The 17,104-nt window shown below is 46.9% G+C and overlaps 1 protein-coding gene across 1 annotated transcript in view; it reads left to right on the forward strand.

Annotated features, from left to right (window-relative positions):
- LOC135550968 (protein naked cuticle homolog 1-like) overlaps nt 1-11,785 on the forward strand; it is a 39,242-nt gene extending 27,457 nt beyond the window's left edge. The window contains exons 5-10 of the mRNA XM_064982282.1: nt 1,744-1,850; nt 2,028-2,123; nt 3,588-3,735; nt 6,152-6,233; nt 6,414-6,574; nt 7,263-11,785. Of these exons, the coding sequence (XP_064838354.1) occupies nt 1,744-1,850; nt 2,028-2,123; nt 3,588-3,735; nt 6,152-6,233; nt 6,414-6,574; nt 7,263-7,801 (1,133 nt within the window). The 3' untranslated portion in view covers nt 7,802-11,785. The remainder of the gene's footprint in view (nt 1-1,743; nt 1,851-2,027; nt 2,124-3,587; nt 3,736-6,151; nt 6,234-6,413; nt 6,575-7,262) is intronic.
- Nucleotides 11,786-17,104: the final 5,319 nt, after the last annotated feature.

A 17,104-nucleotide genomic window follows, 5' to 3' on the forward strand; every position in this document is an offset into this window, starting at 1 on the left:
TGTGTGTGTGATGTCAGGGCTGTTGGATCAGGCATGATGGCATAGTGCGAGTCCCTCCTCCCCCTCCCTTCAGATCACCAGCATTTAGTTCCCCTCTAAAGAGCAGGCTGACTGTATTTCAGTGATGAGGGGGTCAGTCTGAGAGGGAGATAGCAGATTATGTCGACATAGGGAATAGGGTGCCCTCTGGGACATAGCCTATTCCTCTGGGTCTTTTCATTAGGCTGGCGATAAGCATCACCATCTCCACATTGGGCTTGTTACGCAACAGACCCCCCCCCCCCACGGCACAATGGTACACAATAGACAGGGTTATTTTTACCTCCTCCAAAAAGTTTCTGCTCCCCAGGACGCTGCCTTTCATTGTGCCTGCAGCCGAGGGGACAGGAGACTGGACAGACATGTTCCTCTCTCTTTGATCTGCTTGGATACGGAGGAAAGAGAACGGGGCTGTTGTGTCTGTCTGTCTGCTCCTTTGGCGACCACAACAAACACTGTTTCAGATTTGACTTGGCTTAATTAATTAGTGATTCTGTTTTACAGCCGGCTGGTCTGATCCTCGGCCAAAAGGTTTGAGAATGGAACTTCAAAGTGCAACAGGGGGGGGGGGGGGGCTGCGGTGTGTGTGTGCGTGCGTGCTCAGTAACCAGGCCATCTCCTGATTGGTTGGGCAGGAGCACAAGCAAAACCAAATGGCCACCAACTGCGTCCCAATGAAATGCCACCCTATTCCGTAAATAGTGCACTACTTGGACCCATGGAGTGACTCTGTGTATTCATGGCCTCTGCCCTTGGCCTATCAGTCTCGTTTTAATTTGTACCCAGGTCTGAAACCTCTCAGAGGTTTTAGTTGGATTCGGATGTGATGAGAGGATATGAAAGGACTGTGACATGTTACAGTAGGAGATGTTGGTGGGCTGACATACACTATACAGGTTTGATACTGTAGTTGGGGCCTACTGTTGATGAGGATGTGCGTAGCGGTGGAATAGGATGTGTGTGTGACAGACGAGGTGAGGCCTCCCTATGGACGCTGTCTGTCTGGGCTTTATGTCTGGAAGCTATAATACTCAGTGAAACATCCAGCATTATGAGCTCAGCTACAGTGGGCACAGAGACCGAGGCAGGGCTCCCACGGGGTTCTTTGATGTTCAGATCAGATGATGTTCCCACTTTAGAATGTAATATCTTAAGCCACATTATACAGTAGCATCATGTCCTGTTCTTGGCATGTAGGGCATGTTATGTCTGTTCAGTTCCATTCATCCACCTCCTCTCCCATTCCTGGGGCTATGCTAGCACTTTCCCATGGCAATGATGTGCATCCAAGCCCCGGAGCATTTTGTGTCTGTGCCTTATGCTTATTTATACACTGGATTCTTGACGTAGCTTACTGTAATATATCTACTCCTGTAAATATCTACTGCTGTACATGTCTACTGTTGTACATATCTACTGTTGTACATATCTACTGCTGTACATATCATTCTTAGTTGATCTTGTGTACATTCTCCCGGGGTACATACCTATAGTTTGCATTTGATTACTGCTACAGTGCTATTTGGGTTGTTAATCAGATTCGTTCCGCCGTTAATGATTTGTCTTTTTTGTCTTTTCTTTCCTTACATTTTTTTTCACATTTTACTGCATCGTTAGGAGCTAGTAGCATTAGCATTTCACTGCACCTGCTACAACATCAGTAAACTTGTGTTTGATCATTTGGTTGCGTGTCTGTTCTTACAGTGGCTCTGCCCCCGGAGAAGACAGTGAACAGTTGCTGTGTGGAGGAGAAGATGCAGGGGAGAGCAGGCCAGGTGCCCACAGGCACACAGAAACAGCTCCAGTTGGAAGTGAGTGTGAAGTTGAACTGTGAACCACCAACATGGACCATTTATTAGTGCTTCTGGGAAAAACTAGAGCGACAATATAATACTCTTTCAGGGATGGAAGGAGGCACACTTGCACGCACACATGCACACACAGTCGTGAATGTATTAAAACTTATATCGCAATGCGATTCGTTTCAGGAGCTTGAGTGTGCCGTCTCTGTAGAGGAAGACAACAGACAGGAGTGGACGTTCACACTGTATGATTTTGACAACAATGGCAAGGTCACCAGAGAGGTAAGGGTTCAAACACATTTTATATTCAAACATACTCTAACACATAACAGGGCACTTTCCTTTACCCGCCCATGATCTTTTCCTCTTTCAAACTAACACACACATACACATACATAGACTAAGGGAGACACAACCAGATGAAGTTACATTCATCCATTTCAATAATACAGCCACTCGGAACCAAAGAGACTTTTTCCTTCCCAGCGATAGATACCTAGTTGCTGGCTGCTGCCTTGTAAAGATCTGAGCAGTGCAGTCAGAGAGGCCTGTATTTTTGGAGAGCTGAGTTGAAACGGTGTGAAGAGACTGAAGCCGTCCTCTGTGTGGTGGGATGGTTGGATCTCCAGTTTCTCTGGCATCGCCCATGGCCCCGCGGCACATGAGACGGCAGGCGGCAGCTCACACAAAAAGAAGAAGAAGGAAATAGCTTTCTTCTCCAGCTCCCTTTCTTTATTTCTTCAGACATATGAAAAAATGGAAAACTAAAAGTGACATAGGAGGCTTTTTTTTAACGTCTTCGCGTTTGAAACGGTATCTGGAGCCAGTCCCCAAAGAGCTCAGAATAGGCCTTGATGTTGCATTGAGAGAGAGGCAAGGCAATAGGAATGCAGGCATTTGGACGTTTCAGAGGAGCGAGAGCAGAAGCTAGGCTAACAGGCCCAAAAAGGTCCCTATTTCTGACTGGTTTTGTAAGCCCCTTTTCTCGGCAGTGACAGTCCAGGGAACATTAGTAGAAATGCAGTTATTACCTTCAGAGGGAAAATGCTAACAAGACTTGAAATATGTATAATTAAACATACTATGCTATCGATCCATCTGTGGATGTTCATGTTGCTGTCTTCCCAAACAGGCAAGAGAGAAAGACTTATGCGAGTGCAGATTTCAGATGTCTACTCTGTGCTCACTGACTTTGTGTGGATGTTATCTGGCCTTTCTGTCTCTCCTACAGGATTTTCCCTCTTATTTTCTTTCTTTCTTATTCTGTCTATGTCTGACTCTTAGCCCTGGGGCAAAGGTCTGTGTTATGGCCTTCAGCTACTCAACTCTTTCAAAGAGCGAGAAAGAGAGAGATACTGAGAGGGAGATAATACTTTTAAAAGCTCTTAATTGAACCACTGCCAAAGTTACACTAACCAACATTAAAAGTCTACAGAGAGAAAGGGTTATGAAGGCTCTATCTATTAAGAGCAGAGCTGCTATAGAGTGGGTTGTGCATCAGTTCATCTTTTAGCACTTCCCCTCCCACCTCCCAGACATATCTTGTCATGCATTTATCCCATCTTTGTACTCTCACTTTGTTCTGCCTGCCTGATCACTTTACAGGTGGAACACTGAAATAAAACAACTGACAACTCTGCATGTTCTTCTCTTCATCTCTCCTGTTTTCCTGTAACATGTTAGACAGACTACAGTAACTGAGTTGTCGGCTGTGCACTAACTCAGACCCCCCCCCCCCCCCCTCAGGACATCACCAGCCTGCTCCACACCATCTATGAGGTGGTGGACACGTCAGTCAACCATTCCCCCAGCAGCAGCAAGACACTGCGGGTCAAGCTCTCCGTGGCCCCCGACTCCAGCCAGCGCTGGCAGAGCTGCACACAGGGCACCGCAGGTAACCACCAGGCTGGGGGAGGATCACAGGGCTGGGAGGGAGGGAGGATGGGGCAGACGGGGGACCAGAAGGGGGAGATGGAGGGGGAGGAGAGAGAGCGGTGTTCTTTGAGCTCCCCTACTCGACTGTTTTGCTGTCAGCACATCCAGAGTCTTGTTTATTGTCATGCGGAAAGGCACCTGCTTCAGGCATGTCAGACTCCTCTCTCTCTCTCTCTCTCTCTCTCTCTCTCTCTGCCTGTCTCTCTCTCTCTCTCTGTCTGTCTCTCCATCTCTCCGGCACAATGGGGTTCATTTTTAATGATGGGAGTAGTGACAGAGCTGAGAACCCCCCAGTGCCTTCAAATACTCTGAAAGAAACCTTAAGAGATGCACCAACTCCTTTTGATAACCACAACCATTTTATTTTTCTCCAAAGTGTTTCTTCTTCTCCCTCACCCCCCAGTTCTCAGAGCTGTCGGTAAAATATAGCTACATTCAATGTAACCTTTCTAACTGACGACTTGGCAAACAAGTATTGAGAATAAATAAAAAATTGCTACAAAATATGATGCCCTGTTTGTTTACTTCCTGTTGTTGGGGCTGTTTATGACGTCAAGTGATTCAAAAGAAGCAGGCTTTGAAAACGAACCATTAGCTGGCTGTCTTCATGCTAATTTCAAACCACAACATATCTTACTTCATTTATAAACTCTGGGTTATATATACAGTACCAGTCAAAAGTTTGGACACAACTACTCATTCCAGGGTTTTTCTTTCTTTCTTTTTCTTTCTTTCTTTTTACTATTTCTACATTGTAGAATAATAGCGAAGACATCAAAACTATGAAATAACATATGGAATCATGTAGTCACCAAAAAAGTGTTAAACAAATCTAAATATAGTTTATATTTGAGATTCTTCAAATAGCCACCCTTTGCCTTGACAGCTTTGCACATTCTCTCAACCAGCTTCATGAGGTAGTCACCTGGAATGCTTTTCAATTAACAGGTGTGCCTTGTTAAATGTTAATTTGTGGAATTTCTTTCCTTAATGCGTTTGAGCTAATCAGTTGTGTTGTGACAAGGTAGAGGTGGGGTGGTAAGCAGAAGATAGCCCTATTTGGTAAAAGACCAAGTCCAAATTATGGCAAGAACAGCTCAAATAAGGAAAGAGAAACGACAGGACATGAAGGTCAGTCAACCCGGGAAAATGTCAAGAAAGTTTCTTTAAGTGCAGTCGCAAAAACCATCAAGCGCTATGATGAAACTGGCTCTCATGAGGACCACCACAGGAATGGAAGACGCAGAGTTAACTCTGATGCAGAGGATAAGTTCATTAGAGTTACCAGCCTCAGAAAGAGTTCAAGTAACAGACACATCTCAATATCAACTGTTCAGAGGACACTGTGTGAATCAGGTCATCATGGTTGAATTGTTGCAAAGAAACCACTAATAAAGGACACCAATAAGAACAAGTGACTTGCTTGGGCAAAGAAAAATGAGCAATTGACATTAGACTGGTGGAAACCTGTCCTTTGGTCTGATGAGTCCAAATTTGAGATTTTTGGTTCCACCCGCCATGTCTTTGTGAGATGCAGAGTGAACAGATTATCTCTGCATGTGTGGTTCCCACCGTGAAGCATGGAGGAAGACGTGTGGGGGTGCTATGTTGGTGACACTGTCTGTGATTTATTTTGAATTCAAGGCACACTTAACCAGCATGGCTACCATAGTATTCTGCAGCATTACATCATCCCATCTGGTCTGCGCTTAGTGGGACTATCATTTGTTTTTCAACAGGACAATGACCCAACACACCTCCAGGCTGTGTAAGGGCTATTTGTCCAAGAAGGAGAGTGATGGAGTGCTGCATCAGATGACCTGGCCTCCACAATCACCTGGCCTAATTGAGATGGTTTGGGATGAGTTGGACTGCAGTGAATGAAAAGCAGCCAACAAGTGCTCAGCATATGTGGGAACTCCGTCAAGACTGTTGGAAAAGCATTCCAGGTGAAGCTGGTTGAGAGAATGCCAGGGATGTGCAAAGCTGTCATCAAAGCAAAGGGTTGCCACTTTGAAGAATCTCAGATATATTTAGATTTGTTTAACACTTTTTTTTGGTTACTATATGATTGATTCCATATGTGTTATTTCATAGTTTTAAAATGTCTTCACTATTATTCTACAATGTAGAAAATAGTACAAATGAAGAAAAACCCTTGAATGAGTAGATGTGTCCAAACTTTTGACTGGTACTGTATATATTTTTTCTTTGTGTCTTATGAGACCTGGAGTAAATAAATGAAGCATTGTTGTTTTTTGTCTTTTATAGATATTCAAAGTAAAAGGCAGTGAACAAAGGTTTCTTTCTTCTGAGAGAAATTGTGTGTGTATGTGTGTGGCTGCTCTTTTTGATAATGTCCTGCTCTCTCACAGACATGCCCCACCCCAGAACGAAGACTGACAAGTGCATTGAAGACCTTAAAAGTGCAGAGAAGAAGTCTCGAGCCCTCCTCAGGTAACATATGTTCTACAGCCTGCATCAAGGTTTTACAAGACAATAATGTACATCTGTACATCTTTGACACTAATAACAATCTTTATTTTGACACCGACAGAATGTATGTTTTGCAATGCATCTAAGAGAGCTAAAAAACTGCTTCAAGCTGTTGTAAAGTCGCATCTCTCTCCCCTCCAGGCGCCATCACAGTGACCACCACACTATCCAGCACCAGGTTCTGAGCCAGCAGGGTCAGAGTCAGGGCTGCCAGCGCCACTGTGTGGATGAGAACCTGGAGCGCAGGAACCACTACCTAGACCTGGCCGGCATCGAGAATTACACATCCCGCTTTGGAGCAGGTGGGCTGGTCCGGGGGGGTACAAAGCCAGAAGGATGGGGGGGGGGCTAGGGCCGGGGGCGATGATGGAGAGATTGGAGACTAGAGGCACTGACTGATCACAGCACTGTGGTACTTTGAAGCTGTGTCCAGATAGAGGCCTTCATTACCCCAGCACCTGCGTGGAGGCAGGCAGGTAGGTCTGGCCAGTAAAACAGAGGCCTTCATTACCCCAGCACCTGCGTGGAGGCAGGCAGGTAGGTCTGGCCAGTAAAACAGAGGCCTTCATTACCCCAGCACCTGCTTGGAGGCAGGCAGGTAGGTCTGGCCAGTAAAATATAGAGGTCTTCATTACCCCAGCACCTGCTTGGCCAGTAAAACATCTGGACCCACCAGGGCACAATGCGATGTCTTTAGGGGCAGAGCCTCATCATGAAGTGAATTCAATTATGTTTAATATGGGGCTGCTTTTGTTTAAATGTCTGTGTTGACGGGATTATTTTTTAGTGTGACCCCCCCCCTCTAGAAAAATACACTTTGTGCTGTGAAAAAAAGAAAGCAGAAAAAAATGAAGAGGTATTACAAAAGTATTGGAACTGGTAATTTTAACGTTTATGAGTTACAAACCTCTGTCTTTCAGTGAAGTTATTGATGTATCAATTGACCCATTATGGGTTATTTATCCTGACTTATATTTCTCCCCTCTCCAGTCCCCACCACAGAGCCTGTGAAAGCAGAGCCACAGACCCGACCATCGAACCAGACCAGGTCTCGCTCTCATGAACCAGAGAATGGCCACACCTACTCCCACCACCGTCGCTCACAGGTGGCCATGGAGAGCAGCGCCGCCCCAGGCCCTGACACCCTTTGTCCCCCACGACCGAGTAAAGACTCAGGTAAACACGCCCTGCGCTCCCCCAAAACCCACAGCCGGACACACCCCACACAGACCACCACGGGCAGGGTGATTAGGAGCAGAGGGGCCCCACCTCCCCCGGCCCTACCCAGCCAGGCCCCCCCTCACCAGTCCTCAGCCCCCTACCGCAGGCACAAGCAGAGGGCCAAGGAGGGCCAGCAGCAGTCCCGGGCCCTGGGGGCTCCAGTGGGGCCTGTGGTGGAGAAGGAGCAGGTGAGGGTCCTACCCAGTGTGCTCCTCTATGAAGGAGGGCTGGCCCAGATGGTTCAGAGGCACGAGCATCATCACCACCATGAACACCACCACCACTACCACCACTTCTACCAGTCCTGAGCCAGCCAGCTCCCTGCCTTGCTGCCCCTGGCCCCTGAGCACCTTCTCACAGTCCCACCTCAACCTGGCTCCACTGCCTGCCCAGTAGACTCTACAGATAGACAGGCCCCTCCCACACAGCACAGCAGCAGCACAGCTAGAAGTCTGTCACTGTCAGGGGGAGTTGGGTCTTAAATGGCCCTGTGGGCTAAGAGGACAGGACATCAAGAGGAGTTGGACAGACAGGGAGAGGTGCCGGGTGAAGAGGGTTATTATGGGGTTGTCCAGGCATAAAGAGTCCCTGTGAGGCAGCGGGACAGTGTCTTGGTCTTTAGGTGTGCCAGGAACCAGGAGCAGAACACGGCAGAGGGATGTAACAGGGGAACCTGAGAGGAACAGAAGGAGAAAAGAGATTTGTCTGTAGTCCTCCCGAGGACTCCTCTCATCCCTCTCTGTCTGTCTGGTTCTCTGAAACCCCCTACTCTACTGGACTAGGTGACTTTACGAAGCCATACTGGCACTGCCATCCTCACAGACCTCTACGTTTTGGGGAAGGGGATTCGGAGGTGAAGGGCTGGTTAGGATGGAAAGACTGATGTAAAATAATCAAATATATGATGCTCAGTGTCCAGTGAGTTTGTGTTTGAGAGAGAGACTGCGTGTGTGTGTGTTTGTGTGTGTGTGTGTGTGTGTGTGTGTGTGTGTGTGTGTGTGTGTGTGTGTGTGTGTGTGTGTGTGTGTGTGTGTGTGTGTGTGTGTGTGTGTGTGTGTGTGTGTGTGTGTGTGTGTGTGTGTGTGTGTGTGTGCGAAAGAAAAAAATGTACACACATTTGTGTGTCTGAACATACAGTGTGTGTGTGTGAGCATGTGTGCATTGGTTCATATGAATATTTGTGTGTGTGTGTGTATAGTGTCTGTGTGCATGTATTACCTGTCTGCTGTGACACCCCTGTCACCACTGAAAACCACTTGAAAAGCACTTGTGGGTGCAGTTGCATTGGAGACACTTTGGGCTGTCAGAACAGAGGGCTGACAGGCATCGGCTGGATATGATGAAGACAAGATCATCCAGCTCCTGAATCTCACATGCAATACAGGACCCTCCCTGAGTGAACGATGTTGAAATGTTCAGTGAGAATAGAAGACTGTAATCAGCTGCTACCTCTAGTGTTATTAATGGTGTTATTATTATTGTTATTAATCAGATGCTATTTTTCAGTTACATTTTGTTGTATTTTTTAAAGATGATACGATCTGCAGTAATGTAGTGTTGAAACGTTCCTACATGTTTTACCTACATATTGTATGGACATATATTATCAACATTATAAGATTTATTTATAATGTGATGTTTGTATCAACAATCTACATTTTTTTCTCACTCAACCCCATTTTCCCAATGTACCCTGTTGAATGACCACTATATATACAATTTAGACCATCAAAGATACAACTCTGACTCCCCCTAATATCACCACCTAATATCACCACACACAGTTCTTTCACACAAATGGTCAGTGTACACCTTCTCAAGTACATCTCTGCCTTCTGAACAGTGTCTATCTAATCAATGTGGTTAGCAGTTCACAGTAAGGCTCTTTCTCAATAGCTGAATCATAAGTATGTAGTGGTTGACAATCCACAGCAATCCCATGATCCTCCAGGTCTGATCATAACACATGACCCTAACTGCTGTCCCCAGCTGTCAGCACCTGTTTCACCAGGCCGCCCTCACGCCATGTGTCCCCAGCACTCAGGCAACAAGGCTCCGTTTATGATGCTGGCTGGGCCGGGCTGGAGGCTCTCAGCTGTCTGTCTCATTCCTCTGGTGCTAGGTGACACCAGGCCCAGCCCCTAGGCTCCACCAGGACCATAACTCACCCTGCTGAAGGCCTGCTGTTGGGACCAGCAGCTCAAACCATACAAGACCTCTCAGATCCTCTCCCACCCTAGGTGAACCACCAGAGCCTTACACCACTGTTTAGGACAGGTCACTATGGTATGCCTGCATCTAGTCCAGGAGCTTCTGACTGAGTATCATCTGGTCAGGGTAAAGAGGAAAATACTGTAATCAGCAATGTTCCCTCTATTTTTTTCCGTTACTGAGCACATTTCAGGTCTGCTGAGCACAAACTTGAACGTTGTGAGAATTCTAAGCGTGTTTAATGTGAACACTGAGGCCTCGTTATTCACATACCATTATTACAGGGAATCAGGCAAAATATGCTACCCTCTGCCTATTGGCTACACTGCTCCTTTAAGACAAATAAGCAATTTACCTGACTTTTCAAATATGTCTAGAAATGCACACGTTTTGTGCCCTTGTAGGAAGCAATCACTCCCCCATTACTGACTACAAATGATCTATAACTGGGCTAATAACTGACTAACTAGCGAAGGATATGAACACGTACACACGTTGCTACATGTAGCTAATATTACGTTGATTCGATCACAATTCCCACAGTAAACAGAAACGTTAACTGGGGAAAACTCTAGAAAGTTTGTGCTTCTCTGTGTGGGCAGATATTTCTTCTGCATGGCAGTCCTGGGGGAGCTGTACGCCCGCTCTCTCGCACATCTTAGAGGGAACATTGGTAGTAAGTATGAGCTAATAGACCTTGCTACTGGCTATGCGTTGTGAGCAGGTGTGAAGAGTTCATGAATTCCCCTACAGGTGTGTTGAACCTCACCAGGTGTGTAGACATCAAAGCCAACTTTCCACTCTGGGTCATGTATAGGTTTAGAGCCTTTACTACAAGTTTATGTTAGTGTGTGTTTTGGGTCAGTTGAGGGAATCTGGTGCATTCCAGTCTTGTCCTGAGCTCCAGTGCTTCCTTCTCTCACATAGCTGCAGACTGTCCATTAGCAGAGGCACCAGTCAAGCTGGCCTCACCACGGGACAGAGTCACCCACCTCAGCCACCCCCAAGGGGAACGCAGCTGCACCCCATTCCTCAGCCCCGCTCTGCGATCTGCTTGGCACTGGCATCTGCCTGGCCTAGCATGGCAGCACCCCATCTGACAGGGCCCATCTCAACACTATAACTCATGTTGTAGTCTTCACCCCACACCACAGCTAAACTGTGTGTGTGTGTGTGTGTGTGTGTATCAGTGTGTCAGAGAGAGAGAAGGTGTCTGCAGTGATCCCCTTAGACAGACACTGTGGGTAATGGGCAGGGATCTGCTTGGGTTCTCATCCTCAGTTAAACTCCCTTCCCCCAACACCACAGACACTAGACGAATGGTGCCATGTGCCTCTAGAGTACTGTGGTATTAGTGGGGCAGCCGCTGGAACAGATATCTCTATGGTGTGTCTGAAATGGAGCCCTATTCCCTATATAATGTACAACTTTTGACCAGGGCCCAGGGTCTGGTCAAAAGTAGTGTACTGTGTCTCTTTAAAGGGACACTCCAGCTTCACCGGCATCTAAAGTTCTGCTCCAGAATGCTCCACTGTATCTTCATCTGTAAATTTATTCAGTTTTGGTATTTACAGACAAGACTGAAGTAAATGTTCTCATTGTATTCCATCACTAAGTTATGTTTTGTAAAAGTAATGTATCTCCATGTTAAACTAATGTAAATAGTATATGGACTGCAGAAAGGTTATACCAGTATCGTGTAGTAGGAATAAACGTATTTATAATAATTGAATGACTGAGCGAATATACAGTATTTTTGCTAAGCTATCACACTTGCCTGCTATTTTGCCACTTCTCTACAGAGTCTGCTGTGCCAATCAGTGCTAGCAGGGAAGGATAGTTGTCTCTTTTTCTCTCACTTCCTTCACTTCTTCTTGGTGATTGTTGTAAATGAAACATGTCTAACACTTGCTGTTCAGTTCCTCAATAGCAGGACCAGACCCTTTCTCTCTTTTCCCTAATGGCTTTTTCATGACTTTGTTTAGTTTATATAGACTGTTTTTGATTAATTGCTTTATTTATTTGATAGCAGAACTGTGCCAAGGGAGAAACACTTTCATTAAAGTATGAACCTGTTCCCTAGAATACGTCTGCTGACTCCTATGTGTGGCTTTGTGCTGTGCGTATATGTGTTGGATGAGGGAGGGAATGCGTGTGTGAGAGAGAGATCTAAACCACCACATGTCTGTGTGTCTTGGAATCTGTTTCTGCTGGACCTCTGTTCCTGTGGTGTTTTTTCTGCATACATTTCCTCATTGTAGTGTTTGTGCATTTGGGTTTATTGCGCGTCGTTTTATCCGCTTTGTGTGTGTGTGTGTGTGTGTTTTGATGTGCCGTGTATGTGTTTGTTTGATGTGGCTGTATGTGGGAACATGTGGGGATGAGAGAGTCAGAGGGCAGGGGAGAGGGGAGGATCCTTTCCATCCCACCCCATGGAGCCTCGGTGGGCTCCCAGATCTGGCTGCCAACAGCTGTCCTCCGTGCCACCCTCTCTACATGCACACCCTTTGATATGCAGCTTAAGCTCTTATCTCTCATTTGGACGAGCACAGAGTGTCCACGGCAACGTGTCTCTCGGCAACGTGACCTGCCATTCTCTCCCAAATACATGCCATTTAAATCAGCCACGTTTATGTCTGGAGAAGTCGGCATCATGATAAACAGTATCTATCCCTCTGACACTGACACATCAAACCATTTCCAAAGCTCTATTTCTTCATTTAATCTTTTAGTACATCAATTGTATTCTCAGCCCACTGCAGGGTCTACATAGATATGTTAGCCAGGAGTGGGTATAGAAACCACAGCAATACCTAAGATCAGTCTTTCAAAGTCATTCTTTGATTTCTGGAATCGTTTGATTTTGACATGTCTTTTTGAACTCACTGGTATTATGTTCATTAACTAATGCAGAAATTGGAAATTGCACCGCTATAATTTCTAAGGTGTTTGATTTGCACTGTACTGTAAGTATCTGCTCTGCTGCATTTCTGTTCTCCTCCTTTTTGCCGTCTAATGTATGTGTCATCTCCTGTTAATCCTCTCCGAGCAAAGCAGAGTGGGGCAGGCAGGTTGGTTTAGCATGATGAGCACAAGAGAGATATCACCACAGGAATAATTAGACTGACCTCAGATCAATATCTGGCTCAGTTGCTTGCTTTGGCTCTTTCTCTGTCTGTCTCTGTCTCTGTGTGTGAGCATTCAGATGAACCCAGGTCAGAGGGTTATTATAGAGCCCTGGTCATTTACAGACCACTGTAATACAGCCTCTGTGATGGCCCCTGAGAGACATGGGGAGAACACGTTGGAAAGAAGGCAGTTAGGATGGTGCTCTGTTCACTCAGCTGAGGAATTCCCATCACACAGTGGATATTTAAAACTACAAAATTAAATCATTACTCATTCATATATACACCTCTGGTTACTCTAAGGCTGTGTTTTTACAGGAAGTCAAATTGAAATGTTTTTTTTTAAACGAATTGGTATTTTGACCAATCAGATTAGCCCTGAAAAAGATCTGAGGAGAAAAGATCTGATGCAATTTGTCAAAATACTAATTTGTGGAAAAAAATATTTTATAATATATTTTTGTGAACTCAGTGCATATAGCTTAATTTCTTGTGCAGTGTGAACACTCCAAAGCAACTCAAACCCCTCAAAAGAGCTCAGAAGGCAACCGAACTGAGACCATCTTGAGAGGTGGTCTGAGTTCGGTTCGCTTGAACACCGTAGTTCGGTTCCCTTTTTAGGGTTAATATGAACAAAAAGCTCACCAGGTTCGCTTGTCATTATTCCCACACCACACACTAGACTGCTGCAACACCGTTTCCCATGCCATAACCCCTCACACTAGACTGCTGCAACACCGTTTCACATGCCATAACCCCTCACACTAGACTGCTGCAACACCGTTTCCCATGCCATAACCCCTCAAACTAGACTACTGCAACACCGTTTCCCATGCCCTAACCCCTCACACTAGACTGCTGCAACACCGTTTCCCCTGCCATAACCCCTCACACTAGACTGCTGCAACACCGTTTCCCATGCCATAACCCCTCAAACTAGACTGCTGCAACACCGTTTCCCCTGCCATAACCCCTCACACTAGACTACTGCAACACCGTTTCCCATGCCATAACCCCTCACACTAGACTACTGCAACACCGTTTCCCCTGCCATAACCCCTCACACTAGACTACTGCAACACCGTTTCCCCTGCCATAACCCCTCACACTAGACTGCTGCAACACCGTTTCCCATGCCATAACCCCTCACACTAGACTACTGCAACACCGTTTCCCATGCCATAACCCCTCACACTAGACTACTGCAACACCGTTTCCCATGCCATAACCCCTCACACTAGACTACTGCAACACCGTTTCCCCTGCCATAACCCCTCACACTAGACTACTGCAACACCGTTTCCCATGCCATAACCCCTCACACTAGACTGCTGCAACACCGTTTCCCATGCCATAACCCCTCACACTAGACTGCTGCAACACCGTTTCCCATGCCATAACCCCTCACGCTAGACTACTGCAACACCGTTTCCCCTGCCATAACCCCTCACGCTAGACTACTGCAACACCGTTTCCCCTGCCATAACCCCTCACGCTAGACTACTGCAACACCGTTTCCCCTGCCATAACCCCTCACACTAGACTACTGCAACACTGTTTCCCCTGCCATAACCCCTCACACTAGACTACTGCAACACCGTTTCCCATGCCATAACCCCTCACACTAGACTACTGCAACACCGTTTCCCATGCCATAACCCTTCACACTAGACTACTGCAACACCGTTTCCCCTGCCATAACCCCTCACACTAGACTACTGCAACACCGTTTCCCATGCCATAACCCCTCACACTAGACTACTGCAACACCGTTTCCCCTGCCATAACCCCTCACACTAGACTACTGCAACACCGTTTCCCCTGCCATAACCCCTCACACTAGACCACTGCAACACCGTTTCCCCTGCCATAACCCCTCACACTAGACTACTGCAACACTGTTTCCCCTGCCATAACCCCTCACACTAGACTACTGCAACACCGTTTCCCATGCCATAACCCCTCACACTAGACTACTGCAACACCGTTTCCCATGCCATAACCCTTCACACTAGACTACTGCAACACCGTTTCCCCTGCCATAACCCCTCACACTAGACTACTGCAACACCGTTTCCCATGCCATAACCCCTCACACTAGACTACTGCAACACCGTTTCCCCTGCCATAACCCCTCACACTAGACTACTGCAACACCGTTTCCCCTGCCATAACCCTTCACACTAGACTACTGCAACACCGTTTCCCCTGCCATAACCCCTCACACTAGACTACTGCAACACCGTTTCCCATGCCATAACCCCTCACACTAGACTACTGCAACACCGTTTCCCCTGCCATAACCCCTCACACTAGACTACTGCAACACCGTTTCCCCTGCCATAACCCCTCACACTAGACAATAAATCAAATGTATTTCTAAAGCTGTTCTTATATCAGCTGATGTCACAATGTGCTGTACAGAAATCCAGCCTAAAACCCCAAACAGCAAGCAATGCAGGTGTAGAAGCACGGTGGCTAGGAAAACTCCCTAGAAAGGCCGGAACATAGGAAGAAACCTAGAGCGGAACCAGGCTATGAGGGATGCCCAATCCTCTTCTGGCTGTGCCGGGTGGAGGTTATAACAGAACATGGCCAAGATGTTCAAATGTTCATAGATGACCAGCAGGGTCAGATAATAATGATAATAATAACAATAATAACAATCACAGTGGTTGTCGAGGGTGCAACAAGTCAGCACCTCAGGAGTAAATGTCAGTTGGCTTTTCATAGCCGATCATTCAGAATATCTCTACCGCACCAGCTGTCCCTAGAGAGTTGAAAACAGCAGGTCTGGGACAAGATAGCACATCCAGTGAACAGGTCAGGGTTCCATAGCCACAGGCAGAACAGTTTAAACTGGAGTAACAGCACGACCAGGTGGACTGGGGACAGCAAGGAGTCATCAGGCCAGGTAGTCCTGGAGCATGGTCGTAGGGCTCAGGTCCTCCAAGAGATAGAGAGAGAATTGGAGAGAGCATACTTAAATGTACACAGGACACCAGATAAGACAGGAGAAATACTCCAGATATAACAGACTGAACCTAGCCTCCCACCCATAAACTATTGCAGCAAAAATATTGGAGGCTGAGACAGGAGGGATTGGGAGACACTGTGGCCCAGTCCAACAATACCCCCAGACAGGGCCAAACAGGCAAGATATAACCCCACCCACTTTGCCAAAGCACAGCCCTCACACCACAAGAGGGAAATCTTCAACCACCACCCTACTGCAACACCGTTTCCCCTGCCATAACCCCTCACACTAGATTACTGCAACACCGTTTCCCCTGCCATAACCCCTCACACTAGACTACTGCAACACCGTTTCCCCTGCCATAACCCCTCACACTAGACTACTGCGACACCGTTTCCCCTGCCATAACCCCTCACACTAGACCACTGCAACACCGTTTCCCATGCCATAACCCCTCACACTAGACTACTGCAACACCGTTTCCCCTGCCATAATACCTCATACTAGACTACTGCAACACCGTTTCCCCTGCTATATCCCCTCACACTAGACTACTGCAACACCGTTTCCCCTTCCATAACCCCTCACACTAGACTACTGCAACACCGTTTCCCCTTCCATAACCCCTCACACTAGACTACTGCAACACCGATTCCCCTGCCATAACCCCTCACACGACTACTGCAACACCGTTTCCCCTGCCATAATACCTCATACTAGACTACTGCAACACTGTTTCCCCTGCCATAACCCCTCACACTAGACTACTGCAACACTGTTTCCCCTGCCATAACCCCTTACACTACTGCAACAACATTTCCCCTGCCATAACCCCTCACACTAGACTACTGCAACACCGTTTCCCATGCCGTAACCCCTCACACTAGACTACTGCAACACCGTTTCCCCTGCCATAACCCCTCACACTAGACTACTGCAACACCGTTTCCCCTGCCATAACCCCTCACACTAGACCACTGCAACACCGTTTCCCCTGCCATAACCCCTCACACTAGACTACTGCAACACTGTTTCCCCTGCCATAACCCCTCACACTAGACTACTGCAACACCGTTTCCCATGCCATAACCCCTCACACTAGACTACTGCAACACCGTTTCCCATGCCATAACCCTTCACACTAGACTACTGCAACACCGTTTCCCCTGCCATAACCCCTCACACTAGACTACTGCAACACCGTTTCCCCTGCCATAACCCCTCACACTAGACTACTGCAACACCGTTTCCCCTGCCATAACCCCTCACACTAGACTACTGCAACACCGTTTCCC

This window comes from Oncorhynchus masou, chromosome 1, assembly GCF_036934945.1.
Source record: "Oncorhynchus masou masou isolate Uvic2021 chromosome 1, UVic_Omas_1.1, whole genome shotgun sequence".
Classification (NCBI taxonomy): Eukaryota; Metazoa; Chordata; class Actinopteri; order Salmoniformes; family Salmonidae; genus Oncorhynchus; species Oncorhynchus masou.